Raw genomic sequence first — 20,531 nt, 5'->3', positions numbered from 1 at the left:
ATAATTAAAACTCAGCCATACTATGCAGGTTGGGCCTTTAACTAGGAGCGGTCTGGTCCTTGCCTTTATATCTCATGAACAAGACATCTTAGAGCAGTGTCTCAGTACTGACTCAGAAGAAAAACACCCACTTACAAGAACCAGCTTAAGAAACAGCTTTTTTCAGTGCCTAGATTTTCAGTGAAGTCAAGGCACATTTGATTGTGTTCAATTCATGAAAGAAGAAGAAAGCCACAGACTGATTCTGCCTAACTGCAGACTACTTCAGTTTTATTTAATTTATTTAATAAAGAAGCTTTGAGGTGCCACACACAACAAATAAAATGGAACAAGCTGTTATGTTACTGAACATTCATTAGTTCATCTAATAGCCTAGATATTTCAGAATACTATGCAATATTCTGCCGGCCAGGGAGTGCACAAATCACGGTCCACTGAAGTCTAAAGTGATGACCTACATTCAATCCTGAACTGCTGTCAATAGGAAGAGGCCATAAGGCAAGAATGAAGAGCAGTGCAAAAAGCAAAAGGAGACTTCTCCTCTTCCTCCTCTCCATATCATATCTTCTTCCCCACTATCCCGCTGGACTGTTAAGTAAGGGCTAATCACTAGTTTATGTCATATATTCAGACTAGTATTGGCAGCAGGAACAAAGTTGTAGGGCACACAACTATTTTTTACTGCAGTGATGCTGGAACATCACTTGGCCATAATTTCTGTGTGACATTGTGCCTGAATCTCAAACATCTCTGCTGATCGTTTCTAGCAAAATGTACCTCCGCACTGCCAATTCTTGCAAGCTACTGCTCAAATATGGCTATAAATACGCTAGCAAACAACAGCCAGTAATATCAGGAACTCTTTTCACACAGCTTTTGACATCACAGTGTTTTACTGACACAACGTTCTTAAGGATTCCCAAAGTCTGAAAAGTTCCACTGTTTTCTTCTCATTTTACACTTTGACTACCAAGGTATTAGATGTCCTGATTTCAAAATAGGAAAAGTTTCATTGCCTCAATTCATAAAGAAGAGATTACCTAAACAGTGCTATATATATTAATTATATAACTATGATCATAGTAAAACATAAAATGCTGTATCAGTTCCAGAACTGCTGAACAGAACTGATTTTTCCATTCTACGTGAAAAGCATCACACAAAGAGTCTATCCTAGCGGATTACAAGAGAAAGAAGATAATGGAAAAATGATGTGACAGTACAAGTTTGGGCAAAAAAAAGAAATCCTGAAGCTTGAAGGTGCCTTCCAAATACTACATAAGAGACACTGAGAAAAAAAGGGGGGGAGGATGGGGAGGAGGTTAGGGAGAAAGAAAAGAAAAAAAAAAACTTCTTCATTAGAGAAGGAAAGAGATCATTTATCTCCGAAATGTTAAATTGAACTTGCCTCAAAATTGATCAGACCTCTCCAGATTCGGAAATACTCTAAAGCAGTTATTGATCAAGAGCAGTGAATGTGCTACAGACCATGTTTATGCACCATATCAAAAAGAAAAAAGAAAGAGAAAAGAACTAAACTGTGCTTAAAATATATTTAACTTCAAAACACACTCAACCACTGAGTTAATGACTGCATGAACTGTTGGGGGAAAGTTCATGAGGATAGATTATCTTCAGGAAAACATACCTGGCTAGATTGAATGCATCATCGATCAAGCCTGCTCGATTACTGACAGAAATAACCTGTGAGGGGCAACCAGAAAAATGGAACCATTTACGATGATAAAACAATGAAGGTTCACTTATCAAAGCAGATTTTAGTGATGAGAAGAGGAGCTTACCTCATGGTTCCTTGTTAGCTGATTAATTAATAGCTTCCAATTCCTAATATCATAATTAACTCTAAAGTAGCCAGTCTGGTTGATGTTTCCCAGCAACCAACTTGCTTCTTCTAAAGCAGGAATTCTGTGGTGTTCTGGAAACAAAGAACAATATGGGAAAGGGACTTGATGTCAATTTTAAAAATTCTAAAGAATATATTTGTTACTTCTTTCTTTCTTTAAATAGCCAGGAGGATAGTAAACTTAGTTCAAAGACTGAGAAAAATATTGTGGTTGATTAATAATTTTCTTAATCCGCTCTAATATAAAGAGGAACTAGCTGATGTTCCTATGGAGACCATCTACCCACACGGCACTCCAAGGGTGTCTTTTTTTCTGGCTAATAGTAATTATAGCAGAGGTACCCATTTAACTTTGGTACTATGATTCTGGCCATGAGAAAATAGCTTTATACAACTACAATTCTAATAACTTCAGTGAATCTGCTACAGAGAGAAGACTGAAACCTTGACTCAAAAAAGCTTCTTAAGTCTTTTTACACGCAGTTGATGAAGCTTTTGCTACTAGATTTTAAGTTAAAGTATTTCCAGTTATAGACTTTCTAGCTACTAACCGCTGAGAGGCTCTCCTTTAGAGCTAGACCAATTAATCTCATATCAGCTAACATGTTCTTCCGCTTTCTCCTTTTTTTTAAGTAATCACTTAGAGGCTGAAATTATAAACTTATTCTGATATTTGTTCAAGCTAGAAGTCAGTCAGTGCATGACCATTTGCAGGACTAGGGATCTGCACAACAAAATACCTTGAACTCACATCACAAGCTTCTTTCACTACAGGAAAAAATCATCATAGAATGAAGGATCAGGCTTCAATGTCTCTTGAAAAATCCTTTACCTTTTTTCTACTATAATAGAATTAGTTTCTATACACTTGAAAAAAGGAACAGTCTTCTCATGCATTTTAAGAATAAAAAGCAATATGGAAAATTTGTTTTAAACATAATTCCAACAGGAAATTGATCTGTGTGCTTGAATTGCCTGAAAGTAATAATGAAAAAAAAAGTTAACAATATGGTCTTCATAATTCATATACACCATCTAGTACCTAAAAACAGAGAAATTTAATTGTTTACAGCCTTTCTTGCAAAAAAGTAATTTCTGAGGAAATAACAGATGACTAGAAATACAGATCAAAGTTATGCTACTCCCTCAACTAACTATCTCTAGCAAGCATACTAATAAGCATGATTTTAAGGTGTAAAAATAAAAAGGCCCCAATCCTAAAAACATATAATTACGTCTTTAAATTCATGGAGTTCTGTTATGCAAATGAATTTAGAAAAAGCTACAGGATTAAAAAAAAAGTCCTCTTCTCAGCTAGGTAGTTCAGAAATCATTAACATCTCTTAAAAATTCAATTCTTAGAAATACTAAGCCTAGAATAATTCAGCTGTCGTCTATTCAATTCAATTCTGTTACTGTTCTTTGAGGGTCTGTCTAACTCACTTGCACCAGTTCAGTTTAATTATTTTGCATAAGCTGTTGAGCAATAACAGACTGACCTCTGTATTTAGTTAAAATATTAGTTTGCTCTGATAAAGTGTCAAGTAGAGAGATCCTTTTTATGCAAACACATCCTGCAGAAATGGTACTAGCGTGAAAAAAGAGAATTAGGTTGTGGGAATTAATCCCACAACTCTGTGGGATTCCAGGCCTTGAGAAAGGCATGCAAACTATTAGGTGGAGAGAAATAGGTAATTAAGACTGGAATGTGTAGGGATAACAAACTGCATGAAGATCTGTACCAGATTATTAATAGAAAATGCCAAACTATGGGGTATGATTAATCTAGTCTTTCAAAAGTAATAAAGTAGCTAAATCCAACCTGGACAAAGATGGCTCTACAATTCAATATTTATTACCTGTGAATCACCTTGGTGGCCCTTCCTGCAGACTCCTGTTATCCAGTGTTCCTACTGTCCAAGCACCTGAGTTGCGTTTGATACAATCTTATCTGGAAAAAGGTCTTAAGACATAATGTCCTTACTTCCGCAAAGGTCTGTTAAACGTTGGGCTATAGCTATAGCTCAGTCCTAAACAAGCTCAACTGCTCCGCTGAAATTATTACTCTGTTCAAATACTTTATTCACCAGAGCTGAAGTCAGAATCACCCTTTCGCTCGTGTCTAGCATACTTCTGGAAGACTTGAATTCTGGTTCCTGTATATATTAAATTATTTTAAAGAAAGAAAAATAATAACTAGAGATGCTGTAAAAGATCACCATAACAACTTTTAGCTTAATCATAAAGGCACCTTCTTCGAAGGGCTTTGGTTCAAATGCCTGCTGTAAAACAGGGAGAGGAGAAGGAATTTGAATCTGAATCTACCACATCCTATTTAATTTACCCAGCCCAGTGCCGTGATCCACCTGTCACCACTAAATCTCAGCTATGTTCTATATCAACCTAGTGGATTTGTTAAAAGCAACAGCAAAAATATTGACTTCTACATGCAGGCAAGACTGTTGGGGGGAAAACTACTGCCTGGGTCTTCAGTGCTGTATTGCCTTGTGGGGTCAGGTATGTGCGTGGCAGAAATTCCTGCTGTGTTAATTTAGCACTGTGTTTTCCCTAAGTTTTCTTATTAGGAACCACCCTTCAAATGCCATCATAGTTGAAAATGGCTACTTGTAACTGGTTAATCCCTGGCACCTCTACAATACCTAAAAACCTACTAAATGGACTATGAGCATACATTAATCCATAGCTGGGGAAATAAATACATTAAATAGGAATTGTCAAGATCAAATGTTATAGAAGAAACAAATGGATACATTTTTTCTTGCTGGAGTATTTTCATTTAATTTTGATCTCTGAACTGAGGAAATTACTTACATTTTGTATTACAATACTGAATGATACTTGCCAGTCAAATATGACAACTTTAAAATAACCTAGTCCATAAATAAGAGCTGTAGAACACCTCAGACAAATATTGCTCTAATGGAGAACAGTATCTTTTCAAAGTCTAATGGCATTATTGCTGTTTTGGTCAGTTTTAAATGCAATTATAAACCCTTGCTATTATTTTTTGATAAGAACACTCATGTGTTGGTCTTTTCATGAAATACAGGAGAGGAATCTTTCATGCTTTTCAAGCTCCTATAAGCAGGTGGTTATTTTAAGGGACTGTCTGATGCAGGTGTTTCACACAGTTCTATATAATTTACCGGCATTTGATGTTTGAGCCTGTCAATTCTAATGCCTTCCTATAAAAGACATTCTTTCTTCTGATAAAGACAGCACTGAAAATTTCTATACACATGGGCAATTTCTCCACTTATCACAAACACATTTATTAGTTTCCCGTTAAAAGCACTATTGTTAGGGAAAAGGCAGTCATTCAGTGTTAAACCCTGTATTAAGCCATTCATGACTTTCAAAAGCAAAAACAAAAATTTAATTTGGGAAGAAATCTATCTTTGATGGTTTTAGTTCACCCTTTAAAATTCAATCTAAACTATACATACAGTTACAGTGGAGATTTAAGAGAGTTCCTTTAATCTTATTCCACCAGAAAGTATTTTTCACTGGTTATATTTTGCCTGGATACCTCAGAAAATAACACTGCTCTGAAAGTACCAGTTTTGCCACATACACATAGAAGAACTTTAGCAGGAATGGTTAATTTTTACAACACTTGTTTGGAAGTAAGAAAATCAATTAGTGTCTGATTCCCATTTTCACTGCTCTGCAAGTGTGAAACAGTCCAAGCTGGTGCTAACAGCACATTGCCTGAAGGTCGGAGTTATCTCCCAGGTCTCTGAGCAGCTTTGACATCAAAACCAGGAAGAATGATGGAAGACTGGTCCTCTGCACAGCAACACAAGTATCATGTGAGTTAGTCTGTGTACGGGGCACCTCTCTGGAAGAAACTAGTCTAATGCTAAGAAGAGTCTGAGCTACACACAGTTCTTCGACTGGTTCAAATGTTCAGACTCAGAGCTGCTACTTTGTTTAAATTCTTCATTTTATAAAACCCATAGCTTATTAGGAATTTGATTCATAACGGTAAAATCCTTACCAGTTAAACGTACTCCTTTTTCGTACAAAAATAATTGCAAAAGTATAACACAATTTCATACCAACAAGAGCAAGTGAAAATTTTCTGATGAAGAAAATGCTCCATGAGGAACTTCACAGTAATCACAATATTTTGTGGAAACATACTGTCTGTAACTAAACGCTACAAAATATTTTGCAAGAACTTTTCATACAAAGAGAAGAAAAATCAGAATAAAAGGTTCTTTTCATCTCACTTAATTCCATGTTGAAAAAACACTTTAGTATAGGGAACACTGCAGTAAATGGAACAAATCAGTAAATCACGCCCTGTGTCACATGCTCTTCCCGTGGACTATCCTGCCATTTGTTAACACTCTTAGCCCATAGAACTGTCAATAGCTAAGGTGATGCTATACTGTGTAAGAAACAGTTTTCTTTTAGGATCTTGGCTCAGCTGTTGAGACAAAGGGGCAGTGGTCCTGCTTCACTCTGTTAAAATGGTGCCAGGATTGTAGGTGCTGTATCCCTGGTCCTCACTATGGCTGGCTAAATCTGTAAAGCAGGACCTATTAATTTATTTTACTTCACAGTGCTTCCTCTCCTCCCTCTTTTGCAAGATGAAAGAGGGGAGTATGAAAGCAATTAAGATGAGGCTCAGCAGCTGTCTGATTCTCAGAAAGGAGGAAAAAAAGGTATTTTTCTAATGCTGCACTAACACCATTCCTCAGTAGAGAGCAAGTAAACCCCAGCTCAGAAGCAGCTGTCTTCTACAAAACACTTCAGCAGGTTGAATCAGACTTAAGTCAAGGGACTTACAGCTAAAAGAAATTATCTATTAGGAGGTGCCATAATATAGTAAGTTGGATCTTCTTATCTGGGAGCCAGTTGCCCTGCTGAACTTTCTTTCCCTCATCTCATGGCAATCCTCAGAAGATATTGAGAGGAAGAGTCCAAATGATCCACTTTACCAGAGGCAGGGAGGTCCATCAGATGAGTACTTGCCTGGCACACAACAAATCAGTCAAGGTACAGGAGGTGATGATGGAAATGACAGTTAGGCAGACTGTAAAGCTCGTTCTGTAAGTTGAGTACCACTTCCTGAGCCATATGAAGATCTCTCTCTCCTACCTGGAGCCTGCCTCACAAAACAGTCATGCTCAGTATGCCTTTGTCCAAAGCTTTGCTATTTGAAATGGGTGCTAGCTAAAACTCTTGTTTTAAGGTTAAGGCCACTGACTCCACTTCTGCAGGACTTGCAGAAACATGGCAGGTAAGACTGTGTTTCCACACTTAACTACTCTTACAGCAGTAATCAGCAGCACCTTCCTGTAAGCCCTGCTAAGCAGTTGTCTTGCAGGAACTAACTGAGTTCAAAGTTGATCCCAGGGGCAACATCGGTACCTGATATGCGCTACATATTTTGGGCTGATCCCAAAACACTGGGGACATTATGTACGTATACCGTTACAGAGACTTCACAAGAAACAAACTAATCCAGGAGAAACAGAAACAAGCCCTGGATCTGCTACAGAGCAGAAGTGCACAAATGATTTCCACAATCTCAGTGAAAAAATTTAATTAAGCAGACCTGCAAGACTGTAGCAAAAACAGCATTGCAGCCATCTTCGTGTGATGCAGAGACCTCAGCATGCATAGGAAGGCTAATCATGAGGTGATTCCTTTCTTCCTTGTGACTGGTTTGGTTTTCAGAAGCCATTCATTCCATCTCTGAGGCCATTCAGAGGCTGTCATTCCTCTGAGGCAGAATAGCCTTAGTGATGGCTGTCGGGGGGTAGACAGGGAAGAAGGTGGTGGTGGCATATCTGTGCAGTGCTGTGAGAGCAAAAGGGACAGTTCCAGTGCAACATGCCCTAAACACACGAGCCAGTAAAAGGGTCATCTGATCACTAGCATACAAACTGATGGGTAGAAAAATGGTTACAGAAATGTTATGGCTCACTGGATAAGGAGGAGAAAGACTGACAGAAGTGCTGGCAAAATGAAAACCTTCCAAAACTAAGACAATATACTTCCCATAAACAGGTGTGAAGAGCCACACTGAATACAAAACATCTTGAAGACAATGCACTCTGTCAGGCAAGTTGCCAAGCCCCACTGTCCTCTCTAAGGAATTTGTTGCAAAGGGTAATGAATTATATCTCAAAAAGGCAGTGCATGCCTGTAATTTGCAGTGTGTCCCTTTGCCTTGGCATTGTGAAGACTGGATAGAATGAGGTCTCTTGCCAGCAGTCAGGATGATCTGCAATTATATCAACTAATCCTGCTCAGCATACTGAACAACTAGAGATCTCCAAGCCGTGTTATCTCTAGTATGCAACCAGATATGGTCAGAATGAGTAGACTGCAGCAACTCAAGCATCCTACATTTAGTGGTTCTCACAAGAGTGAACAGCAACCCTTTATCCCTGCTCATGAAGAAGCACTACTACAATACTTTGACAATTCTACAGTACTTTCATGAGGTCCCAGACATGGTAGCAAAGAGGACACAGAAATCAGCTAAGTAATTCCTTCGTTCCTTCTTCCGGATCTACATGGAGAGACTTCCATCAGCAGAAACCCAGCCTTGATGAGCTCTGGTTCAAGTCAGAGGCTCTATTCTCCCGCAAAAATATTTAAACTATCAAGAAGAAGCAGTATTTGTTGTCAGCAACGCATGTAGCCATTTCAAAAATTCCATAGTTTGATTCTTCTCGGAAAACACAGAGACAAGGTTAATTTACTTGAAGAATTACCTAGGACAGAGAGAGGGACATTGTGGTTGAAGTCTCTGGCTGTGGCCTTCCAAGACATAAGCAGCACCAAGTTGGCTACCAAGTGGCAAGACTGTATGAAATATCGCAGCCAGGAGTTCCACCACAGATATCAAGGGAGGAGGCTATTTCCTTAGGACAGGCAACCTGGAAGACCTTGGCCTTGTTTGTCTTTTCTTTTCCCTTTAAGAGGAGTGTGCAGTTGCAGTCCAGAAGACATTTAAGTGATATGCCATGCTATCATAATGGTAGTCATTACTTTGGAACCTTTTCATTATTGGCAGCTGAAAAAAGATATGTGATCAGTATTGCGTAAGGACAGCTGTCCATCACCTCCTATCCACCTTCCAGGTTACACTGAAAATATCTTTAGCACAGCAGTTGCTTTAGCCAACAATAAGGAAACACCCCGCTCCTTCCTAAAGAGAACATGAAAAGCCATCCTCATGAATAGCACTGCCTTCTCTACAAACGCAGATCAGTAAAGGATTCCAGGAGCAATCTGGTGATACATCCTGAGACCATAGCTGAGAAAGACGAATATCTGAGAGGATTTTCTTGTGCCAGGTCCCTTTAATGCTTGCCAGCTCCTGGCGCTTCCCTTTTCAAATGCTGTAAGGGAAGTGGCACCCTTCTGTGAGGGAGGAGACAAAACAAAACTTACAATCAAACCCCAGTGCCTGCACTATTGTGTGGACTGAGTATATCATTTATTTATGGCAAAGAAAGACTACAGGACAAACCAACCTGTCACCTGTGCACTTCTGGAAACATGAGAATAAACAGCAAAATACCTTGGCATGCTGCGGTCATGCAGGATCAGGTACCTTCTTGTCATTCCCTCCTTCTCAATATAACTCTGTTAGTATAGTGTTGATGTACAGCACTCATGGCTCTAGGATGTTCTCCTCACTAAATTTAGTTAACTCTATGAAAGGAAACTCTTTCCCCCCAGGAAACCTCTTATAATTTCTCCAGGAGACCTCTTATCATCATGGTGGCAAGCAGCTACATAAGGTCACCTCGCCATTACTGAAATAGACAACACAGTCTGCTCCCAGTTGGACTGGCTGCCTCCTCCACATTCCCATCATTTCCACTGTCTTTCTCTGATTTCCCACTGTACTTTCGGAAAATTTCATTTTTCTTTCTTTTACTCTATATGCCACTTCACTGCTCTCTTCTTGGCCTAACTCTGAGACTTCCTAGCCTACCTCAAAGAAAACTGAAATCCAGACAGTTCTGGACACAAATGTCGTCCTTTTCTATGTCAATAAACTGGATTAGTTTATTTAGAAAGTGGCACTTCAGCATTTCCAAATAGAAGTGCTTTAGAGTATTTTTTCTCCCAAGTATTTTGTTGGTATTTCTTCTTAATTGTAGAAGAAAAAAAAATCCAAATACTGGCTTTTCCTTTAGCAAATTCATTTCCTGAGCAGCTGCATAGACACTTCTGTGACATCTATTTAGTTATAGCTGTAAATTTTTGCTTGCAGGTAAGATGTAAACGATTGCCTATGTTTTCCCTTAACTTAGATCCTCTTAACTTTGATCTTCAGATTAGTTCCTCCTTCTTTACCTCTCTCCTCTGAAGCATGCTTCAGATCATATCATAAAATATATGTCTCTTCTCTGAAGAATGCTTCAGACAACATATATAAATGGCAAGGATTGGCAAGGACAGGGACCTTATCTTGATTTCTAGCTTTCCATCACACTATTTTGTGAAATGACACTTGTAGTGTAACCCCTTTGACCAAATTTAGACGTCTTCGATGTAGACAGAATGTAGGCAGGAGAGGAGCATGCACGTCTCATCCTAAAATGTCTTCTGTTAAAAGTCAGATGGACTGACAGACTTTGGAAAGATGGACTATGTCCTGGAAGCATCTATTCCTATCCATAGTATCCAGGTATCCAACTGGTATAACTTTCTACGCTGTAGATTTCTAAGCTAGCTGAGTTGAATCTTCAGTCTTCCTACACCTTTTTATCTCTGTTAAAATTCAGAGTCTTGAAAAGAGTCCAGCAAATTTGATTTGTGTGTCTGCATTCAAATACACTCACTTGAAGAGCAGTGTGACTGACCCCAGCCTTCCAAACATCCTTTGAAATAATGTTTCATCTCCAGCTTGCAGAATTGTTTTCAGGCTACTCTTTGAGAAAACACTGAAATATGTGTCTTCTGCACAGTGGAAACTCTTTAGGACTCTTTCCTCCCACAGAAATTGATCATGGAAACTGCTCCTGCCAGTCTCAGAGTGCCTTCCAGATCCCCAGAAGACAAGCATACCAGCTGCAAAAAACTTCCACGAATATCACAGAATCATCAGTAGCAGCCCCAATACATATATATAAAATCATACAATATCATATATATATATGATATATATAATGAATCATACATTGAGCACATCCAGGGATATTCTGAGCACACCCAGGAATGTTCTCATTGATTTTTTATGATGAGGAATCCTCCAAGTGAGATAGACAACAACAAGCAGAAGCAAGACGACATCCTCACTATATTCATAAGTTTATGATCTTGTTTTTAATCAGACGCAGCAAGTGAGTGGCTGAGTGAAAAAGAAACAAAGAAGGACAAGGACGATGACAACAGATCATAGTGGCATTGATTAGCTACACAGGAAACTAATGACTCAGAATCACTGTGAAAGGTTCATCTTTAATTTCTGTATAACAGCCACCCCAAAAATCATTGCTCACCTGGCTACCCTTAATTTTTTAATTTCTTGTAGGCACTGCAGTAGGAGTAGTTAGCTATCCTAAAAGTGATTTCATGGACTTGTTCCTCCTCAGCAAGTAAAAGGCAATGAGGAAACAGCTTTGCAGATAATGTGAGAGAAAGTGAAATTCTGATCTTTCAAGGCAGAAGTGGCGGGAAGGAGGCATGTATGTACAATCTAATGAGATGAGATAACATGAGATGAAATGATCAACTCTCCATGAAACCAATCTTACTATTAACTTCAATGACAATTCAATTAAGCCCTAAAGCACAAGAGCAGAGCAGGTCATTAGGGCACACTGTGAAAGTGCAAAGAGGTTTAGAAGTATTCCCTCAAGTGTTAATATTAAAAAGTATGGCCAGTGCAATGCTTCTGCAAAGCATGGTAGCACCTATATGCTCGGACTAGAGTGTGTTTTCCAGGTACAAAATATGCCCTAGTCTCAAGCACATTTCCAGATCAGTGCCCAGAACAGCATTATATCATGGGGGCAGTGCAAAAATGTTAGAATCTGATAGGCTGCAAACAATTAGGGTGAAGAAACACATACCTTATACCACTAAAAAGTTGCGATACTCATATTTCCCCTGATTGTATTCACCATTCGTTTCTGGTCCTGTTGGCTGCTAAGCTCTATGTGAATTTTATCTTTTAGTGACTTATAAAAGAGAAAACAAACAAGGGAAAACACAGGCACACACAGGTTTGATTCATTCCCCTTTCCAGTTAGATTTCTGCTGGAAAGAATTCTCTATATCCTTTTTACACGACAAGGAGGAGTCAGTTCTCCCTCTACAGCCCATGTGTCGAGAGCATGCATGTGCCAAGGGGATAAATGGCTCTTTATTTCCCCTTGCTTAGAATCATTTTATTCAAGTGTCCACATTTCTTTCCTCATCCACTTCAATTCCAGTCCAAAACTGTCAGCTGATGTAGCAAGGAAATGGAGAAATATTTTATAAAATTTCCAGGGTAATTTCCTTTTTTTCAGGTGATAAAAGAGCACTGGTATCCAGCCCTAGCTGTTCTCAGGACTGTGGCTAACATGACCATGTAGGAATTGAGGAGAGATAAAACAAGTGGCAATCAGAATAATGCAGTTTCAACGTCCAGTATCTATTCATCTAGTAGGGATAACAAATACCTTGACAGATCATTAAGGAGACTTTTTAAAGACAATAAACATTTCTCAGCCCTGGTTCAGTCTATAGATCAGAGTTGCAAAATGTCAGAATTCAAATATTTTGCATGTATACGTCAAAATCCTTGGATGTTTTGATATAGAAGTATTACATTTAACTTGCAGCACTCAATAAAGAGAACTGCATTCATCAATAATTCGATACGTTTTGCTAAATATAAAATATTTGGTACTTAGGTACACATTTCTTTGTAAAAGCTTTCCATTATACTATCTAGCTTCTGTGAAAATTATTAATCTCCCTGCTTGGTGTTTATCCTTCCTTCCTCCTCCCTCCCTTCCCAACTCTCCTGTTTGCAATCCATTTCAAGTAGCTAAGACTGGATGCAGAGCAACTAAACAATTATCTAGGATCACTTCCAAAGAAACATTTGAGGAAAACACAAGTATGCTTTATGAGATTCCACTGGGAGGAAAGTTTATTTTTACCTGATTTGTTAGACACCCATATAATTGCCTCTGATGAGATGTGGCTCGTGTTTCCTACCGCAATTGTTAATGGAATCTGCCACAAGTAGCTGCAAGACAAAGGAGGGGGAATCTAAGAACAAAAATACTGAACTGATTCTTCTCACAGCAATCAGGGATCATGTCAAAGAAATCAAAACACAGTTTCAGCAGCAGCGTAAAGATGTGGTTTCTAACATGTTACTTTGATTTTGAAATGCATTTGCTATTAGTAATAAAACAATGAAGAAGTCATTCATCTGAAAAAGATACTAAATTATATTTTACATTTTTCACACACTATCATCACATGAGGACCTTTTTTGCAAGCCTTTCCTAATTTAACAAAATGAGTCACAAAAGAGGAAATAATTTTTTCCTATAGAAAGAAAAACACTTTTCACTTTCACTTAGGAAAAGAGAACCTCCAGGTAAAAACATACTTTGGTTTATAAGGACTGCAAAATTAAAAAAAAAAAAAAAAGTCCTTTTAGCAACATCTTAAAAAACTATGATGGCCTTTCATAACTGCCTGTTTATAAAATAAAATGAATGTGATGGATTCTCCACTTCTTTGCACCATTTGTGATCACTAGGCAAACTGGAAATAACACGCTACACATGAATTTGGAGGTATGCCGGTGCAATCAGATCCCAGTTTCCTTAATAAAAAAATTGCTTCTCATTTTGGATGATTGTTATACATCACCTAAGATTTTTATAACCTTTTATCTCAATAAACAGATATTACTCTATGAAGTCTGTCTTTTGGGGAAGAAGGAAAGGATGGATTCCTCATCATTGTCTCAGTTCCTAAACTCCCCAAAAGATCACCATTTCAACATCTAATGAAAGAACAGACATTTCCCTCACAGGCCTGCCATGTCATTTTGTACACTGATCTGAAGGCATTGAATAATGGTACCAGTGGTCCCTTTATCTAGGGAGCACATGTGAAATAAGGAAGGCAGCATGGCATAAGAATGGACCCTAACTGTATCACTGTTACAGTGATACTGTACCTGTATCACTGTGCACTATCACTAAGGTCAGCTTAGCACTCGAAGATACCAAATAACTATATTGTTTTAGACTAATTCAGTTAAAATGGTGCAAGCATGAGGGTGGGCAAGTTCTCGATGTCTACGTCAGCTCTTCTGCCAGTACACAACATTACAAAATCAGCCTGTGGTACCAAAAAGCAGCCATTCCTGTAGGTTTGTCCATTTCTGCTTATTCAGAAGCTTGCTATACTGAACTTCAAACACTATCTAAATGCGTCATAATAACAATCAGTGTATCGTGCCCTGCTGGGTTCCACCTGGGAACACATCTGTAGTACCACTCTGGAAATCATGCAACACACCACTGCATTCCCTCTATGGGTACTCAGTGAGAAATGGTATACTACTACAGTAATTTCTGTCCCCTGCTACTCTCAGATTTTATCAATAAGACAAGGCTTATTTGCTTCCTTTGCTCTACTAGTTCAAAGGCCAGATCCAGCAAATACTTCAACACATGAGTAACTCTACACACTTTACAATAAGGGCTGTGAGAGCATCCCTGCTCCTGGAGGTCTGACTGCAGAGGCTCGGAGCCAGCACAGAGCCAATGCAGCTGAGGCCCTTCCCTCTGGTGCCTGTGGGGAGAGGCTCCTGGCAATGTTGCGGGGAGGCCACAGCCAGGGCTGACATCCAGCCCAGGGGAGCTGCTTTCAGCTGAGGCTTTCATGGTTAGTCCCCATCTGAGGTATAGCCCTGGCAGCACTGCAGCTGCGCCACTGTCCAGCCACGAACCCAATGAGCCTGGCCTCAACCCCAAAACCAACCCGCGGGTGACCGCCTGGCTGCCCAGCCATCGTGGAGCTGCGTCTCACCCCAGTTACCCTCATCAGGCCTGATCTGGACCCCAAATTGCTAACTCGCGTTTCTGGTTTTACCTCATCACCATGGACTTGTCTGGGGTCTGGACTCCCACTTGACCCTGACTACCACCCCAGGGCCTACCCTGCTTGCCTCGCTCGGGGGCTGTGGGATGGGGCCATTACTGGGGAGGTCCCTGTCCTTGCTATCATGGCCTTGCTCCTGATTCCTCATCCTTTCAGGAGCAGCTAGCCCTCCCTGTGCTCTGACACTCGACTTCTCACTTACATATGAGCTTGCAGCATTTGGGAGAGAACCGTATGCGCTAGGAAATAATTTCCCATACAGCAGTGATTAAGTAGAGAGGGGGAGATACTTGGAAAACGGTACAGCTGAAAGAGCAATGAGTGACACTAGAAGGAAAACATGGCATTTAGTGGCATACGGGAGAGGAAAAATGTCCTATATGATTTTTGGTTGTCTGAATATTAGACTCATGACACACACTGGGAAAACTAATAGACCCACTCAGGCACCAGAGACACACTCTGTATGAGTACATGCTCTAGCAGACACGTTTTAGATAATCCAGCTATGTCATCAGAAGATACTACTGGCTTTATCAGTCTGCCCTTCCCTTGTGCTGGAGGTTACCGCCTTCCATAGCACAGTCAGTAGGAAAGGATGTCCACTGATGCTTTAGTTTCTCCAGTTCTCAATTTGGTGTCTTCACACAAAGTTATCTTCACTGTTGACTTAACTGATATTCTGAACTGTGAACTGGAGTAATGAGGTGAAAGCAGGCACTCTGCTCTGCTGACTCTGCTACAGTGGCAGTAACTTCTGGGTTCAATAGATAAGGACAGTCAGGAGTTTCTGCGAACAGATTCACTGAAGAACATTCAGTACTCTCTTAAATACCTTATACCTTACTAGACACCTACCAACGTGTAAGAATTTTCCACTTTCAGTGTAATATACCATTTTTAGAAATACACTCAGTTCTAGATACTCAGCTCTCCTTTATGGGAAAGACACTGCAAACTCTGATCAAGAAAAATGAGGCAAAATTAAGCACAAAGCTAGCACATTATTTGTAAGAACAGGGACTTTGGTATATGAAAAAAAATGAAAGAACTGTATTTGCATAATAGTTTCATGATTCCTGAGACCAACTGCTACCCCCAAAAAAGTAATACTGCAAAATAAAAATACTGATAGATGTGTAATTAGTTGATTTAAACATATATATATATATATATATATATACACACATATACACAAATATACATATGTGTATAAACACATATACAGACACTTGCTATTTTGAGAAGGAATTTTGTTAAAGATACTCTGTACATTGTAATATCTGTACATTGTAATATCTGTACAGACAAGTATTTTATACCTTATTACTATTTTATTATAGCAAATATTAAACTTCTACTTAGAAGTACAAGAAAACAGTACCATATACAAATATCAGCAAACGTTTAGAATAAATAGGTTTTTTGTTTTACAGATATATTTCAATTTTGACAGCAACTTCAAGCTTCTGGTAACTATGAACAGTGGTGAGGAAAACAGGGCTAGGACTTCTCTGGAAGAAACATTCCTTAAGCAGGAACCCAATTTTTAATTATTTTTCTTGTACGGCACTGTTCCCTTGCTCTGCTGGCTCTCACAGGCTTTCTAACTGAGGAGCAAGAACACGTTGCACTTTCTGACTCTTCCTAATCCTGCAGACACCCAGCTTCATGTCTGCAGAGATGTCTCCCATTAACGTAACAAGTTATTCAAGCTGCTCATCTTCACAAAACATGTGTGGTTTTAGTTGGTAGATTTAACTTGAATACATACCTCCCTGAGATCAGAGCCTTCCTAATATTCTCAGTGCTCTCCAGAACCTCTAAATCTCATCTCCTTGACTACTGTTTTACCACGTGAAACATAGATTTCCTTGTAATGGACCTCTCCAGAAACCCTTTTTTTCTACTTGTACTGCTGCTCCTTTTTGTATGTTTTATCTGCTTTCTCCTTCTAGTCCTCTTTATTTTAGTGAAATTTTTACATCTGCTGCTTTTGCAGCAGAAGCCTTAGCTTATTTTTTTACTATTGTCCTTATGCATCAGAGATGTATCTGTCTCACCTTTCAAGAATATTAGGTGGCATGACTTCTCCTACGCACCATCTCTGAATGATCTACACAGACTGTGCTCTCTAGGTGTGAATAGGAAGAAGTAAACTTTTTTGTCTCCACTTCTACTGCACTCTTCTATTCTAAATAGGAAACAGGAAAGGGACTTGCTCCCCTTTTTTCTTCCTGCTTTGTCTGGAAGTAGTGTACACCAATTCATTTACTCTTTTATACACTGGCAGCACCAACAGCATACTCTCTGTACACTACCCGGCTAGGGAAAGAAAGAATACTATTCCAGCTGGCTATGGTTGCCTGCTCTGATAAACCAGTTCCAGTGTAAATAAGAATCTAGTCTTGAAGGCCTAGGGACCAGGACAGCAGGATTTAACCCTTTTGGTCCTCCTACCCCCAAGAACATGTCTACAGAACAGCTGTTAAGGTAGCTCGCTCAGCCCGCAGGGTGAAATGGAGTGTAATAGCTATCAGACTAGGTGTCCTATTCGCCTATGATGCTGCAGAGCTTCAGAGGGACCTGCACATCATGTCCCTCTGGATACGAAGTTGACCATCAGACAGAGAATTCAACACAGACCATTTTAATGGGGGGAATCTCAGAGCTATTTGTGGAATTTAAGGAACCACTTCTGAGGATGAGGAAGACGGACATTTAAAATTGTACTGAACATGGTAGGTATGAACTGCGCTGTACTTGATACTGTTCAGTCATAAACACCTTGAAGAGATGTAGGAAAGGGAGATGTTGTTAAAAGGTCATTTAAATAATCCTTCTACTACTTGTTTGCTAGTGAGAAACTGTTAACTTAAAATAGTTATATTTAGGTTGCCAGGATAACATCCATAATTAAAGGGAATACATTGGTGTGTGTTTTTTTGTTTTTCACAACAATGCATGATACCAAAGTGCATTAGCATCTCCATTCTGGTAACAGAGTAATTCAGAGGGACTTGTTTGATATAGTAATACAATTTTGCAGTTGCTGAGGTGCATGTAATACCAGAAGCTAGCTAATTATGCCCTGCCTGGATTATATAGATTTTTTTTGCCTTGAGCATTACATTATGTCTACATAGCCAGTATTAGTGTACTTTATCTCACTCAGAAAATGATCATATTTATGATAAGAAGTACTTGTTTATTCCTTGACTTTCAACAAATAAGAACTGAGATCCCTTCGTGGGCAAATTCATAGACCATAAACTATTAAGCAAACACAATGCTTCACGCTTCTCTCTGTGATGAGTAATGTTACGGTAATATTGGATTTTCAGTGGAACAATTAGTTCTTTGTAACAAGCTAGGCAAAACCAAAAAAGGGTAGTAGTTTATTTCCTCTGCTGACAATACAAAGAACTCGGGTCATTAAAACAGAAAAGGCAAGGTTCCTGGAGTTTCAGATTTTGCACACCTCTTCAACTACTTTTTCAAGTTAATGAACTTTTTTGCTGAGGTTTAAAGCCATATGTTTTCAAGATTCACCTTTCCAGCAACCACAACGTGCCAAGCTTCTACCCACTGTCTGCAGCGAATTCTACATTTTTCCAGTGACATTTCTCCTTTCTCCCCTGGATTCAGAACTAATTAAGGAAGTTCACTTATTCCTAGTCATTACACACAGTACAATGAAGATATCTGCTCAATATTCAGAAACATGGTATCCTTGTCTGCATTATAAGGCATATACAAGTAATGTAATCACATCTATAGCACATCTATACATAAAGTACTGCATTAAAACTTAGCTAACCTACCTCTTGAATGGGAGAGAAAGTGAACAATCATATCCCTTTCTACATCCCTGTCAGACCCATCTCCGGGTCCCATTTCTGTATTTTTCAAAGACCATCTCTATTTCGTCCATCTCAGTATTTTTCAAAGACCTGCTATAATCTTTTCAAGATGAGAGAGCCAGACGTGCCCTCAGTGTTTTGAATGCAGGTCTAGTCTATCACAGATTAAGAATGGTATAATTCTTTTGTACACCATTTGCGCTTTTTATACGTTTCTTTCCTAATAATTCCCAGTGTTCTATTTACTTGCTTGACTGCATTTCCATATTGGGCTGATGTTTTCCAAAATTACCTGCCACAACTCCCAAGATCTCTTTCCCGAGAGATAAGAGTTGCTTCAGAACCCATCATTGAGCGAACTTAGCTGTTTTTCCCCAAGCGCATCACTTTCCATACACCAACATTAAGCTTCATCTGTCATTTTATCACCATGCCAACCAGAGTTTAGAGATCCTTCTGTAGATTTTGGTAATTAACTTTTGTTCTTACTACCCTCACAAATCTTGTACTATACAAAAACCCTGTCATCTTGCTCTCAATGCCCTTTGTCAGATCACCGAATAGCACCAACTTTAGCACTGATTCCTCAAGAATTTAATGGGTGATCACCATCCACTGAGAAATCTGACCACTTGATTTCTTACTCTTTGTTTATATTTCTTAACTGAGATTTTCTCTATTATCCCAATCCAGATTGCTTTTTTGAAGAATCTTTAGTGAAGGAGCTGGACCTTCAAAAATACAGTTAAAATGATAAGAAGACTACATATGTTTAGATATAGAAGACATAATTATCATTAATAATAATGATTATTTTACTTAGCTAGAACACAAAGTAGGAGAACCATGACAAGGCAGAAGAATGGAACAAAGTACAGACATCAGGAAAAAAATGCTATCTTTTAGCATGTTTAACAATAGAAGAATAAGAGACAAAATTAAAATGATATGCACAAAAGGGAACTATATGATCTTCTTCTTAACAGACTATTATAAGCATAATTACTTTCAAGAGTAGTGGCACTCATAACAAATAAATTTAAATCATATACTATTTTAGGGTGGAAAGGATCTTAGGAGATCCAATCCTCTGCTCAAATGCACTAACAGTACAGGAAAGCAGAGTTTCATTGCATCTACAAGATGAGATCAGAGAAGGATATACAGGCTATATTTTCAACTGTATCATATGAAGTCAGTAAGATCCAATTTTTCACACGGCAAGAGATTTGCCATCGTCTTCCTTTTCTGATCCCTCCCAGTGCAACACATCTACAGAATAAGTTTCAAAAAAGCTGTACGGACCTTCAAACAGCTTACTATGTTCAGAAATGAAATTCTGAGTTGTCCAAATTATTCAGGGTTAGAAAGACAGAAATAATGTACCTTATATCAACTGGCACTGCTGAAATCTCAGGCATCACCTTTCTGTGCCTCAATTTCTCTAGGATAAAGTCAATTGTGAAAACACTGATGTTTAGTGCCAGATGAGCTGCCAGGGGGTACCTGAGACATCTGCCAGAAGCAGTTAGATATGACACAGCATCCACAGAAGCTCCTGCCCATGGAGTGGCAGTAGAAGGCCAAGCAAGACACCCAAGGGCACCTCCAATGGCACTAGCCATCTCTGCGAAAGCAATTCCATTTGCTCAATGTTGATAAAAATATCTACCATAGTT

At 39.0% G+C, this 20,531-nt stretch overlaps 1 protein-coding gene across 1 annotated transcript in view; it reads right to left on the bottom strand.

The window, feature by feature from the left end:
• The window catches only part of TRHDE (thyrotropin releasing hormone degrading enzyme), a 225,609-nt gene that overhangs the window by 44,988 nt on the left and 160,090 nt on the right, over positions 1-20,531 (bottom strand). Inside the window, exons 10-12 of the mRNA XM_068935803.1 lie at positions 13,021-13,109; positions 1,803-1,936; positions 1,649-1,704 (exon numbers count right to left, since the gene is read on the bottom strand). Coding sequence (XP_068791904.1) covers positions 1,649-1,704; positions 1,803-1,936; positions 13,021-13,109 — 279 coding nt within the window. The remainder of the gene's footprint in view (positions 1-1,648; positions 1,705-1,802; positions 1,937-13,020; positions 13,110-20,531) is intronic.

This window comes from Struthio camelus, chromosome 1 (genome assembly GCF_040807025.1).
Source record: "Struthio camelus isolate bStrCam1 chromosome 1, bStrCam1.hap1, whole genome shotgun sequence".
NCBI classification, from domain to species: Eukaryota; Metazoa; Chordata; class Aves; order Struthioniformes; family Struthionidae; genus Struthio; species Struthio camelus.
The sequence above is the reverse complement of the archived record's forward strand: the minus strand, read 5'-3'. Positions and strand labels throughout refer to the sequence as shown.